This window comes from Syngnathoides biaculeatus, chromosome 8 (assembly GCF_019802595.1).
Source record: "Syngnathoides biaculeatus isolate LvHL_M chromosome 8, ASM1980259v1, whole genome shotgun sequence".
Classification (NCBI taxonomy): domain Eukaryota; kingdom Metazoa; phylum Chordata; class Actinopteri; order Syngnathiformes; family Syngnathidae; genus Syngnathoides; species Syngnathoides biaculeatus.
Genome location: NC_084647.1, coordinates 22,854,747 through 22,882,666, shown reverse-complemented (window position 1 = coordinate 22,882,666; position 27,920 = coordinate 22,854,747). Strand labels below are relative to the sequence as shown.

The 27,920-nt window shown below is 42.5% G+C and overlaps 3 protein-coding genes across 6 annotated transcripts; 2 read left to right on the top strand and 1 right to left on the bottom strand.

Moving 5' to 3' along the window:
- LOC133504843 (extracellular calcium-sensing receptor-like) lies at positions 1–27,022 on the bottom strand. Of its 4 annotated transcripts, none has more exons than XM_061827513.1 (12): positions 26,927–27,022; positions 15,709–15,810; positions 8,521–8,777; positions 8,147–8,450; positions 7,909–7,995; positions 6,598–6,705; positions 6,088–6,254; positions 5,564–6,017; positions 4,779–5,009; positions 3,454–3,577; positions 2,906–3,378; positions 1–1,477 (listed from the first exon to the last, which is right to left on the bottom strand). In XM_061827513.1, exons 3-12 carry the CDS (start codon positions 8,706–8,708, stop codon positions 1,043–1,045), a joined length of 2,571 nt encoding a protein of 856 aa, XP_061683497.1. In that variant the 5' UTR covers positions 8,709–8,777; positions 15,709–15,810; positions 26,927–27,022; the 3' UTR covers positions 1–1,042. The 4 variants fall into 4 exon arrangements, with proteins under 4 accessions (XP_061683497.1, XP_061683495.1, XP_061683498.1 ...); XM_061827511.1 differs by lacking the exon at positions 26,927–27,022 and adding an exon at positions 21,744–21,863; XM_061827514.1 differs by lacking the exon at positions 26,927–27,022 and adding an exon at positions 20,929–21,374.
- On the top strand, positions 17,920–22,427 carry LOC133504846 (extracellular calcium-sensing receptor-like). The gene is made up of 4 exons (XM_061827517.1): positions 17,920–18,211; positions 18,293–19,087; positions 19,155–19,572; positions 21,416–22,427. Exons 1-4 carry the CDS (start codon positions 17,954–17,956, stop codon positions 22,327–22,329), a joined length of 2,385 nt encoding a protein of 794 aa, XP_061683501.1. The 5' UTR covers positions 17,920–17,953; the 3' UTR covers positions 22,330–22,427.
- LOC133504844 (extracellular calcium-sensing receptor-like) lies at positions 24,037–27,813 on the top strand. Its single transcript, XM_061827515.1, has 6 exons — positions 24,037–24,173; positions 24,280–24,568; positions 24,658–25,470; positions 25,799–26,026; positions 26,101–26,224; positions 26,900–27,813. The coding sequence occupies exons 1-6, from the start codon at positions 24,037–24,039 to the stop codon at positions 27,811–27,813; spliced, it is 2,505 nt and encodes an 834-aa protein (XP_061683499.1).
- Positions 27,814–27,920: the final 107 nt, after the last annotated feature.

Here is a 27,920-nt window from a genome sequence, read left to right as displayed (position 1 = left end):
GTGTGCCCTGCGGTTGGCTGGCAACCAGTTCAGAATGTACCCTGCCTTCTGCCCGTTCACAGCTGGAACAGGCTCCAGCAATACCCGCGATAAGCGGCTAAGAAAACGGATGAATGGATGGATGGATGTTTAACTGGTTGAAACCCAATTGCACGGCACATAGAAACAAACGACCAGCACTCACAATCTCACCTATGGGGAATTTAGAGTCTTCAATTAACCGTGCATGTTTTGGGGATGTGGAAGGAAACCGGAATTCCCGGAGAAAACCCAACAACAACATGCAAGAACAAGAACAAGAACATGCAAACTCCACACAGGCGGGGTTGATATTTGAACCCTGGTCCTCAGAACTATAAGCCAGATGCTCTTACCAGTCGCCTAGCTAAATACAAAATCAATTTTTCATCTAATAACCCTGACAAAAAAATCCATCCATGATTGAGCCACTCATCCACACAAGGGTTGCGGGACTGCTGGTCAAAAGCGGACTACACCCTAAATTAGTCACCAGTCAGTCGGAGGGGAAATAACACCATCACTGAGTGGGAACTGAACCCATGCTGCCTGCACCAGAGTCAGGCAAGTGTCCCACTACACATCACCAAAAGCATAAAATGTGGAAATAAAATGATTTTGATATTCAAATGTATTCAGAGGGGCAGATCACGACAGACGTGTCTTGTTATTCGAGCTTGGCTGTAATAGGTTTTGTTCAGACCTGACATTATCGAGGGGCCAGTGCTCTGGTATCGTGAAGATATATTTGAAATCTTGTTTAAATAATAATAATAATATACGGTAGTTATACTGTAGTTACAGAGGCCAGCACTACTGATTTTCAAGGCTAAGGCCAAAACTAAGGCAGAAAAAAAAATTAACAAGTGCAGAGGCATTGAAATGAAAACAATTGACTACAATTTTAAGGCCCCAAAATTAGAACTTAAGTTGTAAAAGTTGTTGAGGGCTTCTGACACTCATAGGCCTTCAAAGAAGGCAATGCTGGCTGTCAACGCCTCTTATAACATGAGCAAAATAGTTCCTAAAACTTGTCCATTCTGGACATGATGTGTTTCCTGGTGTTCTTTTTGGGCCGAAAGAGAATTAAGTAGCACTTTGGTGCAAAAATGCAGCCCAGCAGGCCATAGCTGGAGGCGAGGATGGCAAATACCTCGGTGACTGTGGAGTACTTTCCTGGGGAGCTGATGTACGCCGGAACAAAGGCCACCCACACGGCACAGAAGATGAGCATGCTGAACGTGATGAGACGCGCCTCGTTAAAATTGTCTGGAAGCTTCCGGGCCAGGAATGCCAGCAGGAGGCAGAGGGAGGCCAGCAAACCGATGTAGCCCAGAACCAAACCGAAGGCCACCGGCGAGCCCTCGTCGCACAGAAGAATGACAATGGCGCTTTCACGGGGAATCAGCTGGAGAGGCGTTGGGGGGGCCACGGTGAGCCACACGGTGCAGATCAGCACCTGTATGAATAAGGTTGAAGAGATACATATCAACTACGATACAATACTTGTACTACTACTACTTAGACAAAATATTACAAAAACGTATAAATCTCACCAATGATGAGGCTTTTTCTTCTGTATATTATTAATAATTGTCATTACTAATTTACTTTTTGGCTATACACATCCCTCCATTTTTTATCTAGGTCATGGTTATGTGGAAAGTTGAGCCTATCCCGGCAGACTTGTCGACCAGCCAATCACACATGACATACAGACAATTAAACATTAAACAAATACAATTACACAAAACCAATGGGCAGGTTAACCCACATTAAATTACTTGGGTGAAAAGTTCTGAACTTCATTGCGGACATCAAGCGATATCAAGCTATTCCAACAACGCTTTGAGACAACACATATAGAATGCTGTACTGCATTACTTTAAATTGAACCACAAATAACATGGTGCAATTGTCAAGAAAAGAGTGGATAGCCTTGCCTGACTGGACATGATGAAAGGAACCAGAAGAGAATAAAGGAGAGAATGTGGATATTTGAGAGACTATTGGCACTATTCACTTGATCACACCCATGGATTTCCAAGACAGAGACTCTCCACGCTTTGCTTTTTCATGCAGAAGTCCAAATTAAATAATCTATCCATCCATTTTCTTTTCCGCTTATCCTCATGAGTGTCGCGGGGAGTGCTGGAGCCTAACCCACCTGTCAATGGGCAGGAAGCAGGGTACACCCTGAACTGGTTGCCAGCCAATTGCAGGACAGATAGAGACAAAGAGTCACACTCACAATCACACTTAGGGGCAATTTAGAGTGTCCAATTAATGTTACATGTTTTTGGGATGTGGGAGGAAAAAATAAATAATATAGTATAATAAATAAGCACCGGTATTATAGCAACATACACCATACAGTATATCTGGCTGGATGTCATTTTGTACCCGGAAACATAAATTTGGGCGTGAAAGCTTAGGTGCATTTTTCTGAAAGACATTCTCCACACTTTGTTTTTGAGCCACAGGTACATATTAAACCACAAATAAATTTACTGCTAAGTTTTCTTACATATACCGCATAAAAATATACTGTATATTCTGTTTTGGCATGGGTCGTCAGTAGCCACCTGGATTGTTTGGATCCCAAAACCTCTATTTGTTTGTAAAAGCTCTTTTATTGGGTGTTAAATCAGTGAAAGTGCAATGCCATTGCAATTCAATGGCGGAATTGCACAAAATCTAGTGGCTGATAGCTTCTTGCTTATGAAATCTAGTTACAAATCATTGCACACTGCTCGACATTTCAGTCGGGTTTCGTTGCCTATAAAATTTCAGCCTCAATTACCCCACAGGGAAAAATTCAGTTTTTCTGAACCTAGGTAAATCTGAATCAAACCTATTAGTATTTTACTTATTAAAGTGTCCTCACCTGAACCAGTGTGCAAAGACTAATGATGACTTTTTGCTGTGCGGGTCCAAACCACTTCATGACTTGACTGCCAGGAAATGAGGCCTTGAAGGCCATCAGCACCACTATGGTCTTCCCCAGGATACACGAGATGCAGAGCACGAAGGTGATGCTGAAGGCCGTACGGCGCAGCATGCACGACCACCGGGAGGGCCGGCCGATGAAGGTGAGCGAGCACAGGAAGCACAAGGTTAAAGAGAAGAGGAGCAGGAAGCTTAGGCCTGAGTTGTTGGCCCTGACCACTGGGGTGGTCCTGTTGTAGGAGAAGACGAAGGCCACGACGCAGGTGCAGAAGGAGCCAATGAGGGCTATCGCCATCAGCGTAATTCCCATGGTGTCGCTGAATGAGAGGAACTCCACCTGTTTAGGGATGCAGGCGGTCCTCTCGCTGTTGGACCAGAACTCGGGCAGGCAGCGCACACACTCTATGGCGTCTGGAAAGCAGAGTAATGACGCTTCGGGAGCTTGACCAGGGAGTCTCGTCACGTATGAGGAGCGAGGATCCTCACCAGTCTGATTGCTAATCTCCCCTGCTGCACACACCATGCAATCATAGCAGCAGATAGGGAAGTTAGGTCGGATCGCCTTGCGGGTTCCCGGAGGACAAATGTTGCTACATACTGAGAGCGGGACCTGTGCAACAAGAGTGACACAAACTACACAGGTTCCTACACAGTCAGGCCATAATAAGAGAAAAGGAAAAGAAAAAATTCACATTGTTTTGTAGGTACTCAAAGACACTTTGCAACTGCACACCTTACTCATTTGCAGGTGGGTGTCTTGCAAAAGTATATACTTCCTTTTTGTCTATTTGGATTCAGGTATCGATGACAGACGAGAGGCCGTCAACATTTGACAGCTTATGCTTTGTTGTGTTTGTAAAACCATGCCCATATCCCATCATGACGTCAAAGCAGCGTTGCAAAATTGTCTGCTAGCAAAGTCGACTAAGCGTTATTCTGTCCCCAACTGCAGTTCAACACCAGTTGAGAAGCTTCATGGTTATCGTAGTGCTATTTACGTCATCAAAGGCGAGTTTCTAGCAACATGATCTGTACTTGACAAAGTACAGAGCGGAAGGCCTGTTACTGCCACCACTGAGGAAACCACCAAACTGCTAGAGCTGGCACTGGCACAAAGGCACCAAAAATCCACAAAATATCAATTCGGTGGATGCTTCGGAAAATGATAACCTACCTTACCTGCTCAGAGTTCAAGTTGTTGAGTATCATCATCATCTTGAAGCCTTTCAGGTACCTGAACTCGGTACAGGTAATGCTGTCACTCTCCGGAGCATATACGGAACTTGAGTCATGTCCTCCAGATACATTTCCAGCCTTCTGCTGGGTAGTTTGTTTGAGAAACTTGCCACAGTTAATTGTGCTACGTTCGAGCAGTGTAATGTCAATACAGCGTCTAAAGCTGCTGCTGAACTGCAGGCAGCAAGGTAGGCAGCAATTTTGGAATGCCACTCGAATGTCAATTGGCACAACATGGGCAACAAGCTCCAAAACAAAGAAGCAAAACCTAAGCTGCCAAATCCTGATGGGCTCACGTCTGTCCGAAAGGGACCTGAAAGGAAATCGATAAAAAGGGACACCCTGTAGATTTAATGAATCAATGAACACATCCGCATCGTTTAATTTAACCCATCATGGAGGCCACTGTAAAGCAATTAGTCAGGCTTAGCAGAATGGAACATTCCTACTAACTTTCCAATTGTGTTCTGTCAAAGGAAAGATTTTTTTTTTTTTTTACAGCTCAAGTAATGATGTCATTAACTTGTGAAGGTGTGGCAAATGTATTTCCATAAGGAGTTCAATGAGATTTCTACTTGTTTCTTGTTGCCGTGCCACACGATATCCTGGCTTTGGATTCGGAGCGTCTGCTGTCTGTTTACCACCGTCTCATCAAACTTTCCGATGGTGACGAACTTGAGCCCTCCGCTTTGTTTCAGCTGCCAGTTGACCAGGTCGTACATGGCCGCCGGATCACCGTTCCCGTCAAACGTGATTTCATCTCCGAAGGAGTTGAGGTAATCCACCTGTTTTATGTAATGAAGCAGCTAAGGATAAAGAGTGCATTAATTAGATGGTTAAAAACCAAATAAATTTAATACAAGCTATGTATTGGGTATTGAAGGGGACTTATGTGGCCAAATTTGTAGAATTTATGATGTAATATTGACTCTGGAGTTCCTTAGTAAATGTAAATATGAATTGAAATCATCCATGAATTCATGAGTTTTGGACATTTTTCTGTCATTTTTCTCAACCTTATCTACATCATTAGCGAATATCTCCGCCTACCTCTCTGTTCATGAACCAGCAAAGTCAACATAACAAACGTGTGTTCTCACAAGTGGGTCTTCTATACAGAGGCAACCCAACAGGGGAAAGGCCGTGGTCTTAGCCAAATATGGACAAAGCGGGTACAAACCTGGGTCAAATATTAGTAGCTGCCAGATAGGCCTTTTCTGGAACAGTCATATGGCAAAAATAAAGTGGGTTTTTTTATTTATTTATTTAGTTATTTTTTTAAATGAAACTGACACTCTTATACAAAGTCCATGTTAGCTCATTTAGGTCTAAATAGCCAGACTATAGGACCCTTTAATACCTGCCATGGCTGTATGGTAGCTGCATCTGGACATGCCTGAAGAGCAAATGGGCCTTTTCCATCATCACAGTCTCTCATGCTCCTCAGTGCATTCACGATAGCATACACTGCTTTATAGACATTGTAGGATATCCTCAGCTGGGACACGTCTGAATAGATATTTGCCACACTGCTCAGATCTTCTGCTCCAGTGCATGGTGGGTTGTCACTTCCCTCACCCAGGCTGCATTGGAAAACCTCTTCCCAAAATGGAATCAGAAAAGGGTCTCCATTGGCATCGGGGTTTGATGGATGCAGGCGGAGCAAGAAGTCACGCAGTCCATGGATGTCCATTCGACGGATGGCGAAGCCCATGGCGCCCTGCAGGATGGCCTGATACTTTTCGGGCGTGGACAGAACAGCCGCTGTGCTCCAGGCCTCACTGGCCAGCCACTGTATCCCGTTGAGCCCCTCCCTGCAATGATGAGATATGTCAAAGGAATTGTTAAATTCCAGGCTGATTGACAAACAAAGAAGTAGCCCACCTGAGAGCTTCATCGAAGAGCGCCGCTGCGTCCTGTTCCAAGGCAAACACCAGGATGACACGTGCCCCCGAGGAGCGGATTAGGGAAATGATGGATGAGATCGCCTTCTGTGCTCGGTGCTTGGGAATGATCTCATGGAGGGCCACACATGCACCTAATTTTCTAACCTGCGACATACAAAATGTCTTCACTCTTCCGGCCTTTATTGAGCCACGACATATGTTTACAAAAATGTACTTATGGTGAAATCTGGGTTTGTTAGAAAAGCAAAGCTATTACTCTGTAGATACAGGTTGAGACAGTACATGGGGCAAATTTACCTTCAGTCATTTCGTGAAATAATAAATAGTTGTACCTCTCAGTCTATCTTACTAACATAGATAAACAAATACACATGCAATTAGATAAGTACTCCCATTCATTTAGCAAAAAATGTAAAATGTTCTGTGTATATCTTATGTTGTTAACAAGTGACCACATTGAGGTGGTCCCATTTTTTTGCTGACTCACTTCATTAGCAAAGATGTTTGCACCTCCCCGGCCGTATGCATCATCCCCTGCAATCACACCCACCCATGTCCAGCCGAAATGTTTGACCAGCTGTATAAGCGCGTCCACCTAAAATAAATATGCAGAACGCCATGAAAACAAACTCCTTCGAATAGTCATGTACATACTTTCATACACATAAACCAGAGCTAAAATGGATACAACAAAATGCAGTAAGATTATTCTTATCAAAGGATGATTTGTATTATCACAATATTACTAAAAAATAATCGCAGACATGCAATTTAAGTATTGCAACACACCTTATTGTGAATGCAAATAATATTAAACCCACAAGCCATTGTACTAAAATTGGTAAATCGTGACGCCTAAAGTGAATTTTCATCCACGTAGACCATGGGAAATGGTGGTGGCAAAAAGGTTGGACATAAAACAATCCAACCCATTATGAAGGAAATGTGAATATTTTACAGCAAAATAATGTTTTCTTCAGTTGAAATGAATGTTGGTGAAGGAAGATACAAAGCATGAATAAAAACAAACAAAAAAAAACATAATTCAATTAACAATTTCCATCAGGCTTACTACATAAACACTTATTTCCTTTCCTAAAGTCCTGTTAAAGGAATATGATTTGAAACTGGTTTATAAACTGACAATATAAACAAGGCTTTAACTCTTGAATCTATATTAGGAAGATTGAACCGTTTACAATATTAGAATTGGATTTCTTTGGGACATTCAACTTTTTTTCGCCATCTCCTAAAGGACACCTTATACATTATACTAAACATGGTATTAACGTACATATTAAAATTTGTTCGAGTAATACTGAAGCACAATCCACTTTTGGAATTGTTAAGAACAATAAAGTAAACATGTTGTTTAAAAGTAGCCTGTGAAAACATAAATTCTATTCTTATATGTCGTTTCAACTGAAGCCTGTCCGAACCATCATAGCTGCTGGCCAGAGGCTGATCTGACTGCATTTCATTTCTGCGGTAAACTCATCACGAGAACACAAGGAAGTTACACTTCCTCTTAATTAACTAATCAATGTGTTCCCTGTGGGAACTTTGCTAAGCCAGGTCTGTAGTGGACCAGGAAAATCAGAATACAGACACAGTGCATGTATTTATCATGAGCTTTTTGCAACTCAAACCATTAACTGGCTTCTGATTCACCAGTTGAGAATCACCGTATTTACAGTTTGACATTTTTCATCCCTAATATAAACAATGCATATGACTAAATAATAAACAATTTACAAACTGCAGTATATAAGACATCTGAACAGTGAGGGTCACCTACCTGGAAGAAGTCACTGGGCATGGTCCTTAAGAAAGCAGGAAACTCCTTTTTGTCACTCAGACAAGCACAGCTCGAGAAGTAACTCACCTAAAAGACAGAGATAACAGACATTAATAACAGCTGCATACATAGAAATCAATTTTTGACTTTAAAAAATGTTCAGAACTGTTGGCTTGTGAATTAAATAATTTCAAAATAAAAAAAGAAAATAAAAGAAAAAAAATGATTTCCCTCTCACCTGTGGTATGTGGAGGACCCCTAAGAAGCGTGCCACGACCAGAGACTGGGTGGAGCCTCCGTCCCCTATGATGGCCGGTACAGCCCAGTTGCAGATGCTATGACTCTGAAGCCCCCCTCCCGCCATGGAAGCCTTGTCACTGCCCATCACCTCCATGGCAGCCTTGAGAGCCTGGTGGGGGGTACTGCAAGAGTCATAGATCTTATAGCCCAGACTGACATTGGGAAGCAGTTTGCCCTCCTTGTTGATCTCCTCAATAGCAAAAATCATGGTCTGCATCCAGCGGAATGTACGGAAGTTAAATCTGAAGGGGGGAAAAAAACGGTATTAAAATTAAATATGGTCATTTGTTATCATCTCCTCAAAGTTCTTACCTGCTGCATTTAGTTGGCGGGGGCCTGGATATATACGTCAGATTTGGCTCCACTACCATATCGTGAAGGGAGAAAAGCCCCCCCAAGATGATGTCTCCCCTTTTTTCCAGCACTGGCAGGTTTATAGAACCTGGGATGACGTCACAAAAGGGCTTCTCGTCTTCGTGAGATTTGTGGGGGAACAACATCGCCACCCACAGGATGCTCAAGATCGCCACTTCTGTCCTATGCCACGACCTGCGAGGCTCAACCCAAACCTGAAACATGTTTTTCAGAAAAGTCTTAAAAACAAATGTTCTAAATGTTCTCCTTAGTGGAAACCTTCCGCAGTGCCTCATTGCAGCAGAGTAAGCACTCCACAAACAAGCCACAAGCCTTTATATCCTCAAATATACATTGTGTGTGCCCCCTGTCACATAGTATCGCTGTCAAATTGAACTGATTTCTCCTGGGCCAGTGAATCAATGGAAAAGGAAACTATGTTTCCACGAAAATAACAACCATAACAAGGAGGCGGTTTAGCCCAAACGGAGATGAGAAATTAGTGGTGTCATGTCACCATGTCACGCCTGAGCAGGCCTAAGTCAACCTTCAGTTATATGGAGCGACAGATACATACACAGACACAAACACACACACAGGCACACACACACACACACACTCACACCTGAATCAAAGGATTGTATGGGTGCATGCAAAGTGGAAAGGACTCCAAGACTTTTAAGACTTTTTTTGGTTCCCCTTTCAGCTTGTCCTGTTAGGGGTTGCCACAACGTGTCATATTTTATTTTATCTAAACCTATCTCCTGCATCTTCCTTTCAAACACCAACTGCACTCATGTCTTCCCTCACTACATCCATCAACCGTCTCATTGGTCTTCCTCGAGCTCTCTTGCCTGGCAGTTCTTCAGTGAAGAAAATAAGTATTTGAACACCCTGCTATATTGGAAGTTCTCCCACTTAGAAATCATGGAGGGGTCTGAAATTTTCATCGTAGGTGCTTGTCCACTGTGAGAAAGATCATCTAAAAAGAAAAATCCAGAAATCATAATGTATGATTTTATAATGATTTATTTGTGTGATACAGCTGTAAATAAGTATTTGAACACCTGTCCATCAGCTAGAATTCTGACCCTCAAAGACCTGTTAGTCCACCTTTAAAAGTCCACCTCCACTCCATGTATTATCCTGAATCAGATGCACCTGTGTGAAGTCGTTGGCTGCGTAAAGACACCTGTCCACCCCATACAAATCAGTAAGACTCAAACTTGTAACATGGCCAAGACCAAAGAGCTGTCCAAAGACACCAGAGACAAAATTGTACAACCCCACACGACTGGAAAGACCTACACAGAAATTGCCAAGCAGCTTGGTGAAAAAAGGTCCACTGTTTTGTTGCAATCATTATAAAATGGAAGAAGCTAAACATGACGGTCACCCTCAATCGGAGTGGAGCCCCATGCAAGATATCACCTTGTGGAGTCCCAATCATCCTTAGAAAGGTGAGGAATCAGCCGACAGTACTTGGTCGATGACCTAAAAAGAGCTGGGACCACTGTTTCCAACGTGACTGTTGGTAATACTCGAGGACGTCATAATTTTAAATCATGCATGGCACGGTTCCCCTGCTTAAACCAGCCATCTTAAGTTTGTCAATGACCATTTGGATGATACAGAGGAGTCATGGGAGAATGTTTTGTGTTCAGATGAGACCAAAATGGAACTTTTTGGTCTTAATTCCACTAATCGTGTTTTGAGGAAGACAAATGATGAGTTCCATCCAAAGAACACCATCCCTACTGTGAAGCATGGGGGTGGTTGCATTATGGTTTGGGGCTGTTTTTCTGCACATGGGACAGGACGACTGCACTGTATTAAGGAGAGGATGACAGCGGCCATGTATTATGAGATTTTTTTTTGGGAACAACCTCTTTTCCTCAATCAGAGCACTGAAGATGGGTCGTGGCTGGGTCTTTTAACATGACAATGACCTGAAGCACACAGCCAGGAAAACCAAGGAGTGACTCTTTAAGAAGCATGTCAAGTTCCTGGCGTGGCCTAACCATTCTCCAGACCTAAACCCAATAGAAAATCCTTAAAGAGAGCTGAAACTCCCTGTTTCCCAGCAACAGCCCAGAAACCTGTCTGATCTAGAGAAAATCTGTGTGAAGGAGTGGGCCGAAATCCCTCCTGCAGTGCGTGCAAACCTGGTGAACAACTACAGGAAATCTTTGACCTCTGTAATTGCAAACAGAGGCGACTGTACCAAATATTAACATTATTGGTTTTCTCGGGTGTTCAAATACTTATTTGCAGCAGTATGACACAAATAAGTCGTTAAAAAATCATTCATTGTGATTTCTGGATTTTCTTTTTAGATTATCTCTCTCACAGTGGACATGCACCTACGATGAAAATTTCAGACCTATCCATGATTTCTAAGTGGGAGAACTTCCAATATAGCAGGGTGTTCAAATACTTATTTTCTTCACTGTGTCCACATCACCCTTCAACCAAAACACTCACTCATCTCTCCCCTGGATGTCTCCAAACCATCAAGGTCTACTCTCTCAAACATCTCCAGAACATCAAACCTTTACTGTCCCTCTGAAGACCTCATTTTTAATCCTATCCAACCTGCTCACTCCTTAGAAAGAACCTCAACATCTTAATTTCTGCCACTTCCAGCTCTGCTTCCCGTCTCTTCAGTGCCACCGTCTCTAATCTGTGCATCATGGCCGGCCTCACCTCTGTTTTATAAACTCTGCCCTTCATCCTAGCAAAGGCTCTTCTGTCACATAACACACCAGACACCTTCCACCAGCTCTTCCACCCTGCTTGGACCCGTTTCTTCACTTCCTTACCACACTCACCATTGCTCTGGATTGATGACCCCAAGTATTTGAAGTTGTCCACCCTTGCTATCTCTTCTCCCTGTAGCCTCACACTTCCCCTTCCAACCTTCACATTCACACACATATATTCTGTTTTTCTTTGGCTAATCTTAATTCCTCTCCTCTCCGGTGCATGCCTCCATCTTTTGTTCCCCCACCTGCTCCTTGCTTTCATTGCCGATCACAATATCATCTGCGGACATCATGGTCCAAGGGGATTTCCAGTCTATCCATCACCACTGCGAACAAGAAGGGGCCCAGGGCTGACCCCAGATGCACTTCCACCTCCAACTTATATTCCTCTATCACACCTACAGCACACCTCACAACTGTTCTGCAGCTCTCATACATGTCCTGTCGTATTAACATACTTCTCTTCCACACCAGACTTCTGCATGCAGTGCCACAGTTCCTCTCTGGGTTTTCTTTGTCATAGGCTTTCTCAAGATCTACAAAGGCATAATGTAGCTGCTTCAGACCTTATCTGTACTTCTCTAGCAACACCCTCAAGGAATATAACGCATCTGTGGTACTAATATACTCTTCTTTTTGCTTGCAAATACTCACTTTTAGCCTTCACTACTCTTTCCCACAGCTTCATGATCTTTTTTTTTAAGTCATTAACAGTGTATCTTTGAGAGTGGGAATGAAAAATTTGAAGTGGGTCCAATTGCTTCAATTAAAATTATATGTACATCTCCAACAATGCCGGTTCTCTTGAATGAGGGTTTCATTTCCCAACACCACATACCTATTGACCAGTACAAATTTCCAAGTTACCCCAAATGTTTTATCTGCTGAAAATGGCCCAAAAGATAGATGGAAATACTTTCTTCCTTTCTTTCCTTTCTACCTTTACTGAAATATCCCGGTCAAGACATAATGTTATGATGACGAAAGAAAAACACACAATAATTCACATCCAGTTTTATTCATCATAAAAAGAAACGTGCCCAACATACTGCACCACATTTTATGTAAATAACCCAAAATGCATTCACATGACCCTAAAATCTTTTGTAACCGTGTAACAGTGTTGGCCTCGCAGTTCTGAGGACTGGGGTTCAAATCCCGGCCCGATTGTGTGGAGTTTGCATGTTGAACATTGCATTGGAGTGTTTCATTAATCATGTGTACCATAATTCCCGGCCTACAGAGCGCACCTGGTTATAAACCTGGCGCTAGCATTAGTGCGGCGCTAGCATTAAACTCTTTCTGTGTACCGAGGCTTATAACCAGGAGCGCTAATGCTTGCGCTGTGCTAACGCTAGCGCCACGCTAACGCCAGCGCCGTTAGGGTTAGCGCCGCATGACCGCATAAAACGCAGGGTTGAAAGCGTGTGAAAAGATAAAAGATTGATTCAGCTATGAGAGCCGTAATTGTGAATTATGTTGCTGATGGTTCCTCGTAATTCTCACCACTGTTCGCTTTTACAGATGTACAGTGTACAATACTGAACACTACTTCTGCACAAGTGCAAAGTCTATTGTAATGAGTGAATGATGAATATAAAGGATTCATAAAATACTTCAGCGTTTGCCAGTCCAACTTGGACAAACTACCAGATTGAAGCCATCAGCTGCGAGGCCGCCTCGGGACCGGTGATGTTTTTTCCTTTTAATTACCCGGTCGGCAGTAATAATAAGCTGTCGAAGCGGATCATCACACTCGCTTGGGATGCACTTAAATGTGTTATTGTGTCTATTTGGTTGAGAGAGCGCTGGCTTCAGCTGCTGGGTGACTCGATTCCCGGCGGGTCGTCGGGCAAGCAAAGACAAGCGAGAGTTTCCAGCAAGACTGATGACATGCGAGCCTGAGGCAGTGTGAGAGACACACACGCTCATCAAGTACGCAAAGGGAAATTAATTCATTTCTGCCTTAATTGAAGGAGTGATGACCTTGTTCAAAACAAGCTAATTGGTTGACTTTGGCTTTCCAATAAACACTTAGTATATGCTCATAAGATAAAATACTGCTTAAAGAAACAGAGCTTTGCCTTTTATATAGATGTACTGTATATACATAAACAAGTGAAGGTTTTTCTATTTTTTCAGTATTTTATAAAGAATCGATCAACTGATTAGTAGGTCAATTCTGTGTAGTTTTTTGTATATGTGTATTTTAGACTCAAAGTTTTAAAATCAATCCATTTTCTATACTGCTCACTGGGGTAATTATAACAATTTTCATGATCCTCAAAGACATTTTACAATGTTACACCTTATTCATTCATTCTAAAGTAACACCTTGGTGGTGGTAAACTACACGTGAAGCCACTGTTAGTTGCCATTCTGTGCCTGAGGCCCCTCCAACCACGACCAAACAGCCAAACGTGGACAATAACGTAATTGTATTAGAATGGCTTGCAAAAAAAGTATATGTAGCATGATTTTTATAATAAATTATATGTATTATTCTTGACCGAGGATTAACCCATACAGTATAGTCCATGTGTAATGGTGAAATAAAACAAGCGACACTATTTGTTGAATAAATCTAGTTGGGTTATTGTTTTTTTTTTTTTTAAACAACCTGGATACAATCCTAACGTTAATACATGAAATTATTGAGTAATTAGTTTAGTTAGTACATTTTACTCCATTACAATACATTACCCTTAACTTTTATAATTTATTGAATCCCCATCACTTTGGTAAAAAAAAAAATAAAAATAAAAAGTTACATTCTCAATTCATCAAAAGCCATGACTATTTGCCTAATATTCTGTTACTTAGCATTTCCTGTGTTTGTCTGTTCTACACTGTTCTGCTTGTCCTTAAAGTCCTGCCTTGTTTTTATATGTCAGCCACTCGGGTTTCAGTCTACTATATTGTTCTAAATAACAATCACCTCATCCGCAGGTTAGTGGGCCTCGATAGTTTTAGTTTCAAGATTTTAGTTCACAGCCAATGAAAACCCCCAAATCATTATTGTTTTCTCGTCATCTCAGGAAATAACTTTATAAGAAACCATGCAAACTATTTTCTACAATTGTTGTTAGTATAAATTAAAGGACAATAGCTGTTGTTGCACAATAAAGCCATGAGATGGCACAATAGTCCAACCATCCATTTTTTTTTCCATAATGCTCATCCTCATTGGGGTGATAGGTGGAGAGCTTACAGGTGTGAACTCGAGTCATGATTTTGATTACTTTAGCTTCGACTTAACAATAAATTAAAAGATTTGCTACTCAACTTGGACTTGAATAGCAATGGCTTGACTTCACATGGACTTGAATCCACTGATTTGCAAAGACTTGCTTCTTTGACTCCAGCGCTCATAAAGCAACACTGTGGCTTTCTCTTTGTATAGCTATATCTGCAACTTTGTGTTGCACTACAGGAAAATATGATAGTTGACAACGTACGACTAAAGATCTTAATGCCCATTTGTTAGGTCAAAGTACTGTCCCAGGCCATGCTTGATAATATATAGTTTATCTTTTAATAGGTAGCGATAGAGGAAAGCGGGGTATGAATTCACTTCCAGGTGTCCGTTGGAACACACCCAAGGGTTTTCTTTCACTGGCCGTGGGCCTACTCACTTATTGCGACAAATATCACATGTATACGAGAATTGCTCGGTCCCACGAGATTTCAGTTGTATAGCCTAGTTCACGATCCTTGTCTTGCATGATTCTTGTCCTGTCCTTGTTCTGCCCTTCCGCCACAGGGTGTGGGGTTTGGGTCTCATGCAGCACCCACATTTAATGTTTCTTTGTTGTAGATGATTGATGAATGATTTTTTTTCTCCCCATTCTGTTGACAGTTAGCGCATTGTGTCTTTGTCTTTCTACCCCTTCTAGAAATTCTGTTCTGTTCAACCAATCAACTCCGATCCTTAACAAAGTTAATTTAAAATACTGGGAAATCACAGAGTACGCTAAAAAAACTCCATTGTGACATAGTAAAGCTGTTGCATCAGAAAGGTAATGCAGATTCTCCATTCTGCTTGATCTAATAGCCGAACAGGAGACACACACGCACACGTACACACAGAATCAGTTTTACACTGTAAGTCATATTTACGTTGCTTCTCAATCTTTGTGTCAATTTTTAGCATTGACCAAACAAGACAGATTGGGGAAAAAGTCAAATCAGTGTTTTTCTCATCTCATTAAAGATCAAGGTCAAATACAAGTGATAATCTCGTTCAAGGTTTCCTGAGCATCATAAGACTCCTCTGGGAGGTCATGTTGTCATGGTTTCAAGAGCAAATTGTGACAGAAGGCAAGAGATACTAAACTCCACAGGGACTTTTTTGCTTGTTATTGTGCATGTGTGCATGTACCACAGGTGTAAGTCAAGGTCAAGCCGGAGGCACCAGACCTCGTTCACATCCCACATGGTTGACCCTCTGGAGAGTTCCAAGGTGTTTGATCCACTGACATCGCTGCAATCACATAAACATCCACTTTTTTAATTAAACTTGGCCCCAAGAGGCACATCAACTGATTGTTAAACACTGCCTTCCGTGGAAAATAACAATAATAGCAAATTAAAGGTGAGACAGGCCACTGCTCTGCTTAATCAGGTGTGTGCAGGTGTTTATTTTGACCACCTGTCAAACGAAGAACTTGATTGGTCTTATGCGGATGCAGAATTCTTTCAAATTAATGGCAAAATTAAGACAAATTGAAGGACAAATTCATCTAAATTTGACGGGGTAGTGTTCCAATTCACAGCTGACGGAAGCGGAAGGAATTAAGGCATGTTGTTTTAAATGGCTCAACACTAATGCATTAAATCTTTCTTGAGTAATGCATGGCTTTTTCAATCAAAGGAGCATCCATAATATCATATAACTTGTTTCTACCTGTTCTTATGTGTGTGTCCACAAGTGCTAATTTTATACAGTTATGCATGGTTTCTGTAAATATTTTGTTTTATAATGTTTGTTTTTCGAGTAGATGAAAAGACAATCAATGGAAATTTTAATGATGGACGTCAACTAACTCATACAGCCCAAAGAAATTACCCAAACCTAAACAAATGGTCTACAATGTGAGAAAATACAGTACAGTATATGCATTTGGTGGCATTATATTTCATTGTCAGTGTAGTACCGTACTGTATGTCTTTCATGTTTGGCTGTTTTTCACATTTTTCTTTTCAGATGAGCCACTTTGCCTATTGTGCCTGTCTGAGTAACAGAAAGTGGAACCCCCCTCCTTCTTCAGAACCAACCCCATTGATTACCTCCAGTGCAGACTCAGTCCAACTCATCAAACACTTTGACTAGTCCTGGGTGGCTGACAGTGATTCTGGCAAAAATGGCTATCGGAGCGACAAGTCAGGAGGATGTCAGTATCGAGAAGTTGCAGGTCATCTCGAGAACAGACTCTCCTGAGAAGGTGTTGAGGCAGTGCCACTGCAAGGGGTTTTAACAGCTTTCCTCGCACCTGGAGAGATAAATTTCTGCGAGAGGAAGCTATAAAACCAGAACAAGACTGTGCTGCAGTGACTCTTGGATCCCATCCAAATACAGTATCTGACCGCCAAGAGACACACTGGCATCCTTATTGGGGCCCCATGTTTCGCCATCAGAGTGAGATCCCCAACCTGCGAGTTCCAGCAGCAGGTTAACCCAAGTCAGAATCCTCAGAATCAACTCTTTAGTGAATGGGTCTTGAAAGATATTTAAGAGACAGTAAAAGTTAGAGGTCACCTCCTTGATTCTTTGGCCTTTCAGAGCTCCGTACACTGTTGTGGGATGACCATTATTTCCCACCGGCAGGCAGTGAATGTCTTTCTTCAGTTGCTTGAAAGCGTACACGATATACAATATACAAGCTGTGATTGTTTAACCATACTTCGGTTGCTTTCCTGACACCAAATGTTTTTTCTGACTAAAAATTTACGATGGGAACATCATGGTAAAGATGGATTCTGGATTCATATGTTGAAAACGAAAAAAGAAACTTGTGTAAAACAACTTGTTTCTCAAGTTTTCACTGTAGGAAAATGCGGAATAAAGAACAAATCTATGACTCAATTTTCACATTGCACAATTTTTATATTCAAAGTTGAAAAAGATTATAGAAATGTAACAAAATGTCCTACTTCTTTTGGTGCATCTCCCTCCTCCTACCCCACCTCTTAGGTCAGCTCTACAAGTATATAAAACAGTGTGAGAAGTGATTCACATGAATGGTCGGCGTCCCACGTCATTTTGTGGTTTAGCTTCATGCTCAGACCATGACACCCAGACACAAGTTGGCAGAGCAGGGTTGGGCACTTTTACATCTCTTCCTCGTAGCGACTTTCTCCCGGGCCGAGCAGCCAATCTGCAGGCGTCGAGGAGATCTGGAGAAGCCCCAATTATTTAATGCTGGCGACATCCTGTTGGGGGGAATCTTTTCCCTTCACAGCAGTTGGAAAGACAGACAAGAAAGCTATGCACGCAAGCCGCCACCACTGCAGTGCGCCAGGTAAACTCTCGACCTCGGTTTGAGCTCTTCATTCCTTAAAATGTTGCTTCATTCAAACTGTCTGCACCCAGTTTGAAATTTAGGGGCTTCCAGTTTACCCAGGCCATGGTCTTTGCCATTGAGGAGATCAATAACCGCACTGACCTGTTGCCTGGCCTCTCTCTGGGCTACAAAATCTATGATTCTTGTGGCTCCATCGCTAGAGCGGTGAGGGTGGCACTGGCTTTGGCCAATGGAGATGGAGACAGCCCTTTGGATGAGCCTTGTATCAGACCAGCCCAGGTGCAGGCCATTGTGGGAGAGACGGCGTCCTCGCCTTGCATGGCTATAGCAACTGTTATCGGACCTTTTCACATCCCACTGGTGGGTAGGATTAGACCGAAATGCGCTGTGATTACTATCTGAAGTAAATATTGTCAGTAATGTCTTCCTCTTTTCCTGCAGATAAGCCACTTTGCCACTTGTGCTTGTCTCAGTGATAAAGTCAAATACCCATCTTTCTTAAGGACAATACCCAGTGATTATTACCAGAGTAGAGCTCTTGCCCAACTGGTCAAGTACTTTGGTTGGACCTGGGTGGGAGCTATCAGAACCAATGATGATTATGGCAATAATGGAATGGCCACATTCACAGAGACTGCCCGACAGCTTGGTATATGTCTGGAGTTTTCAGTATCTTTCTTTAGGATGGATCCACCAGACAAATTAAAAAAGATAATCGATGTTATCAAGGTTTCTACGTCCAAAGTGATTGTTGCATTCCTCTCCCACATGGACCTGGAGGTATTAATTCATCAACTGTCACATCACAACCTGACTGGCTACCAGTGGGTCGGCACAGAGTCTTGGATCTTTGATTCCCAAATGGCAGCTATGGATCAGACACACATCCTAGATGGAGCAATCGGGTTGGCCATCCCCAAAGCACATGTCAGCGGAATGAGGGAGTTCATGTTGGACATAAAACGTCTAAATACATCTGGCGATGACACATTTAGGTTATTCTGGGAGACATTATTCACGTGTCAGTTTGAGAGGGCAAACTCATCAGGTGATAAGCGAAGGGAGTGCAGCGGTTTTGAAGACCTTAGCAGCGTTCAAAAGACCTTCACTGATATGTCGCTCATGCCAATCTTTAACAATGTCTATAAAGCTGTGTACGCCGTGGCCCATGCACTTCATGATATTCTTGGCTGTAACACAACATGTAACACAAATCTTCAGCTACAGCCATTTACAGTAAGTACAAATTAATTTGTTTTTTTTTTACATCATGCCATCAGCTCACATATCTATCTTGCTTTAGATTTTACGCCACCTGAAGAAGATTAGATTCAGAACTAAAGAAGGAGATGAGGTTTACTTCAATGAGAATGGAGATCCAACAGCCAAGTATGAAATCATAAACTGGCAGCCAACAGTAAACGGGACAGTCAAATTTGTCACAGTTGGTCTCTATGACGCATCTGCAAACAAACAGCTGAACCTGAATAATAGAACTCTGATTTGGGCTAAGAACTCACACAAGGTGAGTGGTGTATGCGTACCACAGTTGATTGCAAAACGTGTTTACAAGTTTCCCTACATTTTTGTCATGCAGGTCCCTGTGTCAGTTTGCAGTGAGAAATGTCAGCCAGGGACACGAAAGGTTCTGCAGAAAGGAAAGCCCGTCTGCTGCTATGATTGCGTGAGGTGTGCAGAGGGTGAATTCAGTAACACCACAGGTATGACACATAAAGAGTGGGAAAATATTTGCTATCAAGGGCCACGTTTTTTTATGGACACATAAGCCAAGTCAATGTTTCTGAAACATTATTGCGTCAAGGTACCCTTTCCACATGAAAAAAAAATCTCAGGGGACACCATCACTCAAAAATGAATACTGAAATAATGATCATGGCACGGTGACACAAATGGTTATAAGGTTGGCCTGACAATTCTGGGGTCCGGGGATTGAATCCCAGCCCTGCCTGTGTGGAGTTTGCATGTTCTCCCTGTGCTGACGTGGGTTTTCTTTGGGCAGTCTGGTTTCGTCCCACACTCCCCAAAACATGCATTCATTGGACACTCTAAATTGCCCCTAGGTATGATTGTGAGTGTGACAGGATGATAGTTGGGATAAACACCAGCACTACTGCGACCCGTGTGAGGTTAAGTGTCTTGGAAAATAAATGAATGAATGAATGAATGAATGAGTGATCCATCCATCCATTTTCTTTCATGTTTATCCTCATAAGGGTCACGGGGAGTGCTGGTACCTATCCCAGCTGTCGTCTGGCAGGAGGCAGGGTACACCCTGAACTGGTTGCCAGCCAATCCCAGGGCACTTGGAGACAGACAACAGTCACACTCACAATTTCACCCAGGGGCAATTTAGAGTGTCCAATTAATGTTGTATGTTTTTGGGATCTGGGAGGAAACCGGAGTGCCTGGAGAAAACCCACACAGGCACGGGGAGAACATGCAAACTCCACACAGGTGGGTCCGGGATCAAACCCGGATCCTCAGAACTGTGAGGCCACCACTTCACCACCTGATCCACCGTGCCGCCTGAATGAATGATCTCACCTTAATTGACTGACAATTGCTCAGTCTGATATCTGAGCCTGTTTAATTAACACAAAACTGACATTAACAGCGGGTCTTCTACATGGAGAAAACCAATCAGAGGAAAAGGGGAAGGCTAAGCCAAATAGGGACAAAACAGGCTTAAACAGAAGTAGCTGTCTGTGGGACCTTTTGTAGAAACTCGGATGAGAAAATCAAATTTTTTTAAATAAAATTGACACTTTTATACTAACTCCATGTTCGAGAATCCCTCTATGGTGGTCTGAATAGTAAAAATATGGGACCTTTAACTAATCTGCCCATGACAATACACCGCTGGTGCATTGTTAATTAATAGGAACGCCACTGATGATCAAGCCAAATATGTATCGCATTCGTATAGCAGTAAAAGTATGAGGTTTGTGTTGGTTAAGTTTTTGGATAGGTTTGGGGTATCTTTGGGCTAGATTAGAATTAATTTGGGTTACAGGGATTGAGATTCATATAAACGCCAACACATTGAAGTCACATACTTTTTTCCCCAACTGGAAATAGTAAAAGGATGCAGCAGCTTATCATATTGCGGTGGAGAGAATCCTGCAGCCAATCATATTGGAACAGCTCATGTCCTGCCGAGAACACCAGTGGGATAGTAATGTGTCACACAAATACTGGTTGGGATTCGCCGGGCTAGGTCATATTTAGATGAGGCATGAAGAAAAGTTAAAATATAACAATTAATTGTAAAATGAAGACTAAATTGGTGCAAATGTGAGTGTGACTGGTCGATTGCTCATACGTGCATTGTAATTGATGGGCAACGAGTCCAGGGTGAAAGTCAGATGGAATAGATTTACCACGACCTGAATTAGACTGCATGGATGTTTAACGTGGTTTTTGCTTGTGCAGTTGTTTATTTCTGCTTGCTCTGCTTCTTCTCTCAATATAATGTTGACTTTTTGTGAGTGTGATTATAACCTATGCAGAAGGCTTTGATAAATGTCTTGCCTCCATTTTCAGATTCTGTCACATGTATGCGATGCCACCCAGATTTCTGGTCAAACCAGAGGAGAGATGCCTGCACGAGGAAAGAAGCAGAGTTTTTGTCGTACAAGGGGGTCATGGGATCTCTCCTCACAACGGCATCTCTATTGGGCTCGTGCCTGACTGCTGCTGTGGCTTTTGTTTACTTCAAAAACAGGAAGACTCCAATCGTCAGGGCCAACAACTCAGAACTAAGCTTCCTGTTGCTGCTCTCTTTATTTTTGTGCTTCCTGTGCTCTCTGACCTTCATCGGCCGGCCCACCGAGTGGTCCTGCATGCTACGACACACGGCGTTTGGTATAACCTTTGTGCTCTGCATCTCCTGCGTGTTGGGCAAAACTGTTGTGGTGCTGATGGCCTTTAGGTCCACGCTTCCTGACAGTCATGTCATGAAGTGGTTTGGCCCTCTTCAGCAAAGACTCAGTGTGCTGGCTTTCACTCTCATCCAGGTGGTCATTTGTGTCCTCTGGCTCATCATCGCTCCTCCATTTCCTTTTAAAAATTTCAAAGAGTTTAAGGATAAAATCATTTTGGAGTGTGCTGTGGGTTCACCTCTGGGGTTCTGGGCTGTGCTTGGCTACATAGGAATCTTGGCACTGTTATGTTTCGTTCTGGCCTTTCTGGCCCGCAAGCTTCCTGATAACTTTAATGAAGCCAAACTGATCACTTTCAGCATGTTGATATTTTCTGCTGTCTGGATTACTTTCATCCCAGCTTATGTCAGCTCCCCGGGCAAGTTCAGTGTCGCTGTAGAGATATTTGCAATTTTGGCCTCCAGTTTTGGACTGCTCATATGCATATTTCTTCCCAAATGTTACATCATACTAATGCGACCTGAAAAGAATACAAAGAAGAGCATCAGAAGTAAAGGGACAGTAAAATTCTTATAAAAAAAAGTATTGGAGCAGAATTTTTTTAGATTTAGAAAGAGTTTCAGTGAGATGAATTAACTGTTTATAGACCCTATGGTCACATATTATCAAATTAATCAATCAGGGGTTTGTTGGTACAGATGAGTAGAATGCAAGCACAGGTGCAATACAACAGTAGCATAGGACCAAATCTAAAGTGTGGCCATGTGTTATGCGTCAGTCCAGAAACAAAATGTACAAGATTCTAAAAGATTGTACCACAATTAAAAAGTCATTGACTACTGGTTTATTTGCACAAGAAATGTGAATCATAAAATCACCAACAATCAATAGTCTCTCATAAAGCAAAATATCCATGCGTGTGTGCGTAGGTGTGTGTGTGTGTGTGTGTGTGTGTGTGTGTGTGTGTGTGTGTGTGCGTGTGCGCTTGTGTGTGTGTATAAAAATTCAGAAATGAAGCTGTCATTGTACTTGGTGGACAATAAATTGCTGCAAATAAAACAAATGACATATTACTTATCGTGATGTCATGATTCTGAACTGGTTCGTAGTAATCAGTTTTCTTTTAAAACTGACCTTGAAAAGTGAGGCAAGTTCCCACTTCCACAAGTCAATCCAGGGGAGCTAAAAAAAAAAAAAACTGTTGTTTGGAGGACAAAGTTCCATCAGGAGCACTACTATCTCTGTTATAAGCATTAGTTCCAAAGTACAATTAATAAAAAATGTCACATAGGACAAAAGTTGTTTGGTAAGGGGAGCAACAGACAGCTTGACTTTCAGCTCCTTAGCTTTGTGGGTTATGCAATCCAACAAATAGGACATATTGTTTATATTTGCATGTTTAAATCCATTGTGTGGGTGCGGCGGCATGTTTGTCCAAACAGTCTGAATTGTCTGAATAGGAAGTTCTCTTAGTGAGAAGTATAGCCTGTTTGGATGAATGCGATGAGTTTCTAAAAAGAAAAAAAAAAAAAAAAAAAAAACAGTTCCAAAATAAATTAAGCCCATTCAGTAACCTCTGATCCTTATTGATAAATCTCACCAAGAAATTGAGTTCAATTTACCCATCCAAGTGCTAACTTTAGGCCCACCCCTGCATATGGTATTGTATGTGATTACGATTAGGCTACGTGGGAACAGTTCAGGGAGGACTTTTTGTGTGACCTATTGGACAAAGAAATGTGCATAAATGCATTTTTTGATAAGTTTAATGGGCAAAAGCTCTCTGACCTGAAGAAAGGATACAAATCAACAGCAGCATTTACCAAGTCACAGTATCACCAGAAAAGTGGACAGTGTTCAGCTTTTGTAGGTTCATATCGGTGTAGCAGCCAGAGGTCAGGGCACTACACCCCCCTCCCCCCCACCCACACACACACACCACACCACAATTGGTTTCAGAGCCAAGTGTAGGCCAATACTTTGCTCAACATGCATTAATTAATTCTCATGGAATGAATTGGACATGGGGAAATATTGCCATCAATTCTCTTTCTACTACAAAATTAAAATTTACATTTCCACAAACAACGCATCTTAACTTGTTGGGTTTCCTTGGGTCTCCTGAGGTGTGAGATGAACCATGACAACTTCTCCCTCCTTTTGTATATAAAGCCCTGAATGTGCTAGCGAAGCTGGCCTGGTCTGCATAGCGACATTATGTCGCTGCTGTGCCTTCTGATCTGGGTCCTGCTCACGGAGAAGAAGGGGGAGTGTGCGTGCTGGATGCGAGGGCCACCGCACTTGCCGGAGATGGCGCAAGACGGGGATCTTGTCATTGGAGGGATTTTTTCATTCCGCACAGGGCAAGATTATGCAGTTAATACATTTCAAGCCATTCCAGAGGTGCGGCCATGTAAAAAGTATGTACTTTTTAATGCCATTAGAGTGCACTATGCTTAATTAATGCATCTATTAGTCTGTTACTGTGTACATTGCTTGAAATTGACACATTTCTTGTCATCCCAGCTTCAACTTTAGAGAATTTAAATTTGCTCAGACGATGATATTCGCCATCAATGAGATCAACCAAAACCCTGAAATCCTTCCTCGCATCAAGCTGGGTTACAGGATCTATGACGACTGTGGGACCATGGACATTCTGAGAGCTGCACTGGCTTTGGTGGGTGGCATAGAAAGAAATTTCAGCGATGAAAACTGTACAAAAATTGAGACGGTGCAAGCTATCCTGGGACATTCGGGATCCAGACCGACCATCGCATTTGCACCGGTTGTAGGACGTTTCCATGTTCCGGTGGTGAGGAGAACTGTATACATGAGTTCAATATTGTAACAATGTATTATTTGGGAATGTCACCACACCGTCATTTGTCATTGTGTTTACAGCTAAGCCATTTTGCCACTTGTGCCTGTCTCAGCAACAGAAAAGAGTATCCAACCTTTTTCAGAACCATTCCCAGTGACTACTACCAGAGTCAAGCCCTGGCAAAGTTGGTCAAGCACCTGGGCTGGACCTGGATCGGAGTCATAGCCGTGGATAATGAATATGGCCTCAATGGCATTGCTGCATTCATCCAGGCTTCACAAGAATACGAAGTCTGCATCGAGTTTTCGGATGCCTTCTCATCCTCTGGTCCCCCTGAAGACCTGCAGAGGATATCATCCAAAATCCAAAGTGCTTCTTCCAAAGTAATAATGGCCTTCATGTCTCACAGAGAAATTAAGTTGTTGGCAAAGGAGCTGTACAAGCAGAACGTTACAGGTCTGCAGTGGGTCGGCAGTGACGCCTGGATTACGGACCACTCCCTGACAGACAGCGAGGGGCACGACATCCTCGTGGGCTCGTTGGGCTTCGCCATTAGCAGGGCTCGGATCCCCGGGCTGGAGCAACACCTGAGGGGGCTGCACCCTTCGATGTTCCCTCATAGCCAATTTGTGCGAGACTTCTGGGAGAATGTGTTCAACTGCACCCTGAAAGCAACCACAATGGGGGGACAGAAGCCCTGCAGCGGCCTCGAGAGCTTGCGAGATGTCGAGTCACAATTCACAGATGTGTCCGAGCTGAGGTTTACTAACAATGTCTACAAGTCCGTTTACTCGGTGGCCCATGCTCTCGACGCCTTACTCAAGTGTGGAGAAGTGAGCGCGCTCCATTCCAATAGGAGTTGTGCTACTAGTGCACATACTGAGCCATGGCAGGTGAGGAGAGAGTCAAAATTGCAAGCATCGGCGTATTCTATCTATCATTGTTTTAATAATCACAACTCGTTTAATCAATTTAGCGTTTTTATTGTACTCAAAGTTGTTTAACATGAAAAAATGACGGTAAAAATTCAATGACGATGAAGATCTGTTTGAGCAGGGTTTTTTTTTAGCAGCAATATAAAGGTTTATAGCTCTGTGCAGTGATATTAAATACCTACTTCTGAGTACTTATTTTGCAGTACTGTAAATTAATCCAGTTCAAAGACAATACAATAAAATTCTTAGTGTGTTAAATTCTTTGCATGTCGCCCCATCTCGCCAGGTCCTGCACTATCTCAACTCGGTGAACTTCACCACTCCGGCGGGGGAGAGAGTATATTTTGACAGTAATGGTGACTCTCCAGCCAGATACGAACTGGTCAACTTGCAGATGACGAACAGAGGCACAATGGAGGGAGTGACGGTGGGCATTTATGACGCTTCCCAGGTGGACAGCAATCAGTTCATCATGAGTAACATTCCTGTGGTGTGGGGTAATGGAAGCTCCGAGGTGAAGGTGGTTGTTGCTGAAACTCTACTTGTACACGCTTTATGAATGATTAGAATCCCGTGTTTGCGTGACAGGTGCCCATATCAGTGTGCAGTGAGAGTTGCCCCCCGGGAAACCGCAAGGTCCTCCAGAAAGGACGTCCACCGTGTTGCTACGACTGCATCAGGTGCCCCGCAGGAGAAATCAGTAACTCGACAGGTAATTTAAACAGAGGTGGCAAAAGTATTCATGATGTATACAAACGTGGAAGTATAGATACTTCTGTAAAGCAGTAGAAGTATTGTTTCAACTCCTGCACTCTCTGAAATATACTAAAGTAAAAACATTTTCTTTTTTTTTTTTGGTGTGACTTATAACACCCGCACAATGAAAAAATGTACATAAATTGTTTTCCTTTCTGTTCTTCTAACTTAATGCTGCTACTGAACGAAAGAAAAAACTTTTTTTTGTTTGTTTTCTGGGAGTGTTGGTTCGACTTTTATGTTCATGCTAAAGCCATGAACTGATGTACAAAAACTTACAGACATAAAGCCACATGCTAACTTAGCACATAACATGGAGATATGACCTGGACTTACAATTGTACACACACACAAAATGGTGACATGAACTCACTTCTTGTAGACACAAATTCTGGGTGAAGATCACAACAAGTATCCTCGGTAATAGGTGAAAAATACTTCGAGCTCTGTAATTGCATCACTCTCAATATCGGAAGTTATCGAGTTCTCTTTCGCGCATGCTCTCGTGTGGCCTCATTCAATTGATGGAAGACTCATGAAAATAGCATCTATAATAAGACAAAGTACTTGTACAGTTATTTTCCCCTACTGAATTGCATATAAATGAAAACAACCTCTCTCCTGCTTACAGATTCGATACACTGTATGAAATGCTCACCAGAGTTCTGGTCCAACAAACACAGAGACGCCTGCACGCCAAAAGAAATTGAGTTTCTGAACTATGGAGAAATTCTGGGAACTCTTTTAGCCTTGTTCTCTTTACTAGGAGTGTTCCTGAGCACAATGACAACGATAGTCTTTTACTGCCACAAAGAAACTCCTCTGGTCCGAGCGAACAACTCTGAGCTGAGCTTCCTGTTACTCTTCTCCTTAACCATGTGCTTCCTGTGCTCTCTGACCTTCATCGGCCGCCCAACCCAGTGGTCGTGTATGCTGCGGCACACGGCCTTCGGGATTACCTTTGTGCTCTGCATCTCCTGCGTTCTGGGTAAAACCGTATTGGTCTTGGTGGCCTTTAAAGCCTCCCTGCCAGGCAGTTACCTCATGAAGTACTTCGGACCAATGCAGCAGAGACTCTGCGTGGTGGCGTTCACGCTAATTCAGGTGATCATCTGCATACTTTGGCTCACCATCAGCCCTCCTTTTCCATTTAAGAACATGTTACTCTACCAAGACAGAATCATCTTAGAGTGTCAACTGGGCTCTGCTCTTGGTTTCTGGGCCGTGTTGGGGTACATAGCAGTCCTGGCCGTTTTCTGCTTCGTCATCGCTTTTCTAGCTCGAAAGCTGCCTGATAATTTCAATGAAGCTAAATTGATCACTTTCAGCATGTTGATATTCTGTGCAGTTTGGTTTGCATTTATACCAGCTTACATTAGCTCTCCGGGAAAATTCACCGTGGCTGTGGAGATATTTGCTATCCTGGCCAGCAGTTACGGACTTCTTTTTTGCATTTTTATGCCCAAGTGCTTCATCATACTGTTTAGGCCCGAGAAGAACACTAAGAAACACATTATGGGAAAGTCAAATAATCAAATACGTTAAGAAAGTTTTTTTTTCGAATGTAAAGCAGTGTTCTTGTGTATGTGAAATGTAAATGAAACATAATGTATGTATTGTCATGCTATTGATTCTACCATCCAAAATAAATC

Excerpts from the sequence above, each read along its gene's own strand:
- LOC133504843 (XM_061827510.1), bottom strand. The coding sequence starts at position 8,858 with ATGAGGCACTGCGGAAGGTTTCCACTAAGGAGAACATTTAGAACATTT. Across the intron at positions 5,010-5,563 it reads CTACCATACAGCCATGGCAG|CTGCTTCATTACATAAAACA; the intron begins GTATTAAAGGGT and ends CTTTATCCTTAG. Across the intron at positions 3,578-4,778 it reads GGCACGGCAACAAGAAACAA|GTCCCGCTCTCAGTATGTAG; the intron begins GTAGAAATCTCA and ends CTTGTTGCACAG.
- LOC133504846 (XM_061827517.1), top strand. The coding sequence starts at position 17,954 with ATGGTCTTTGCCATTGAGGAGATCAATAACCGCACTGACCTGTTGCCT. Across the intron at positions 19,088-19,154 it reads TTCAGCTACAGCCATTTACA|ATTTTACGCCACCTGAAGAA; the intron begins GTAAGTACAAAT and ends ATCTTGCTTTAG. Across the intron at positions 19,573-21,415 it reads TGAATTCAGTAACACCACAG|ATTCTGTCACATGTATGCGA; the intron begins GTATGACACATA and ends CTCCATTTTCAG.
- LOC133504844 (XM_061827515.1), top strand. The coding sequence starts at position 24,037 with ATGCGAGGGCCACCGCACTTGCCGGAGATGGCGCAAGACGGGGATCTT. Across the intron at positions 24,174-24,279 it reads GAGGTGCGGCCATGTAAAAA|CTTCAACTTTAGAGAATTTA; the intron begins GTATGTACTTTT and ends TTGTCATCCCAG. Across the intron at positions 24,569-24,657 it reads GACGTTTCCATGTTCCGGTG|CTAAGCCATTTTGCCACTTG; the intron begins GTGAGGAGAACT and ends TTGTGTTTACAG.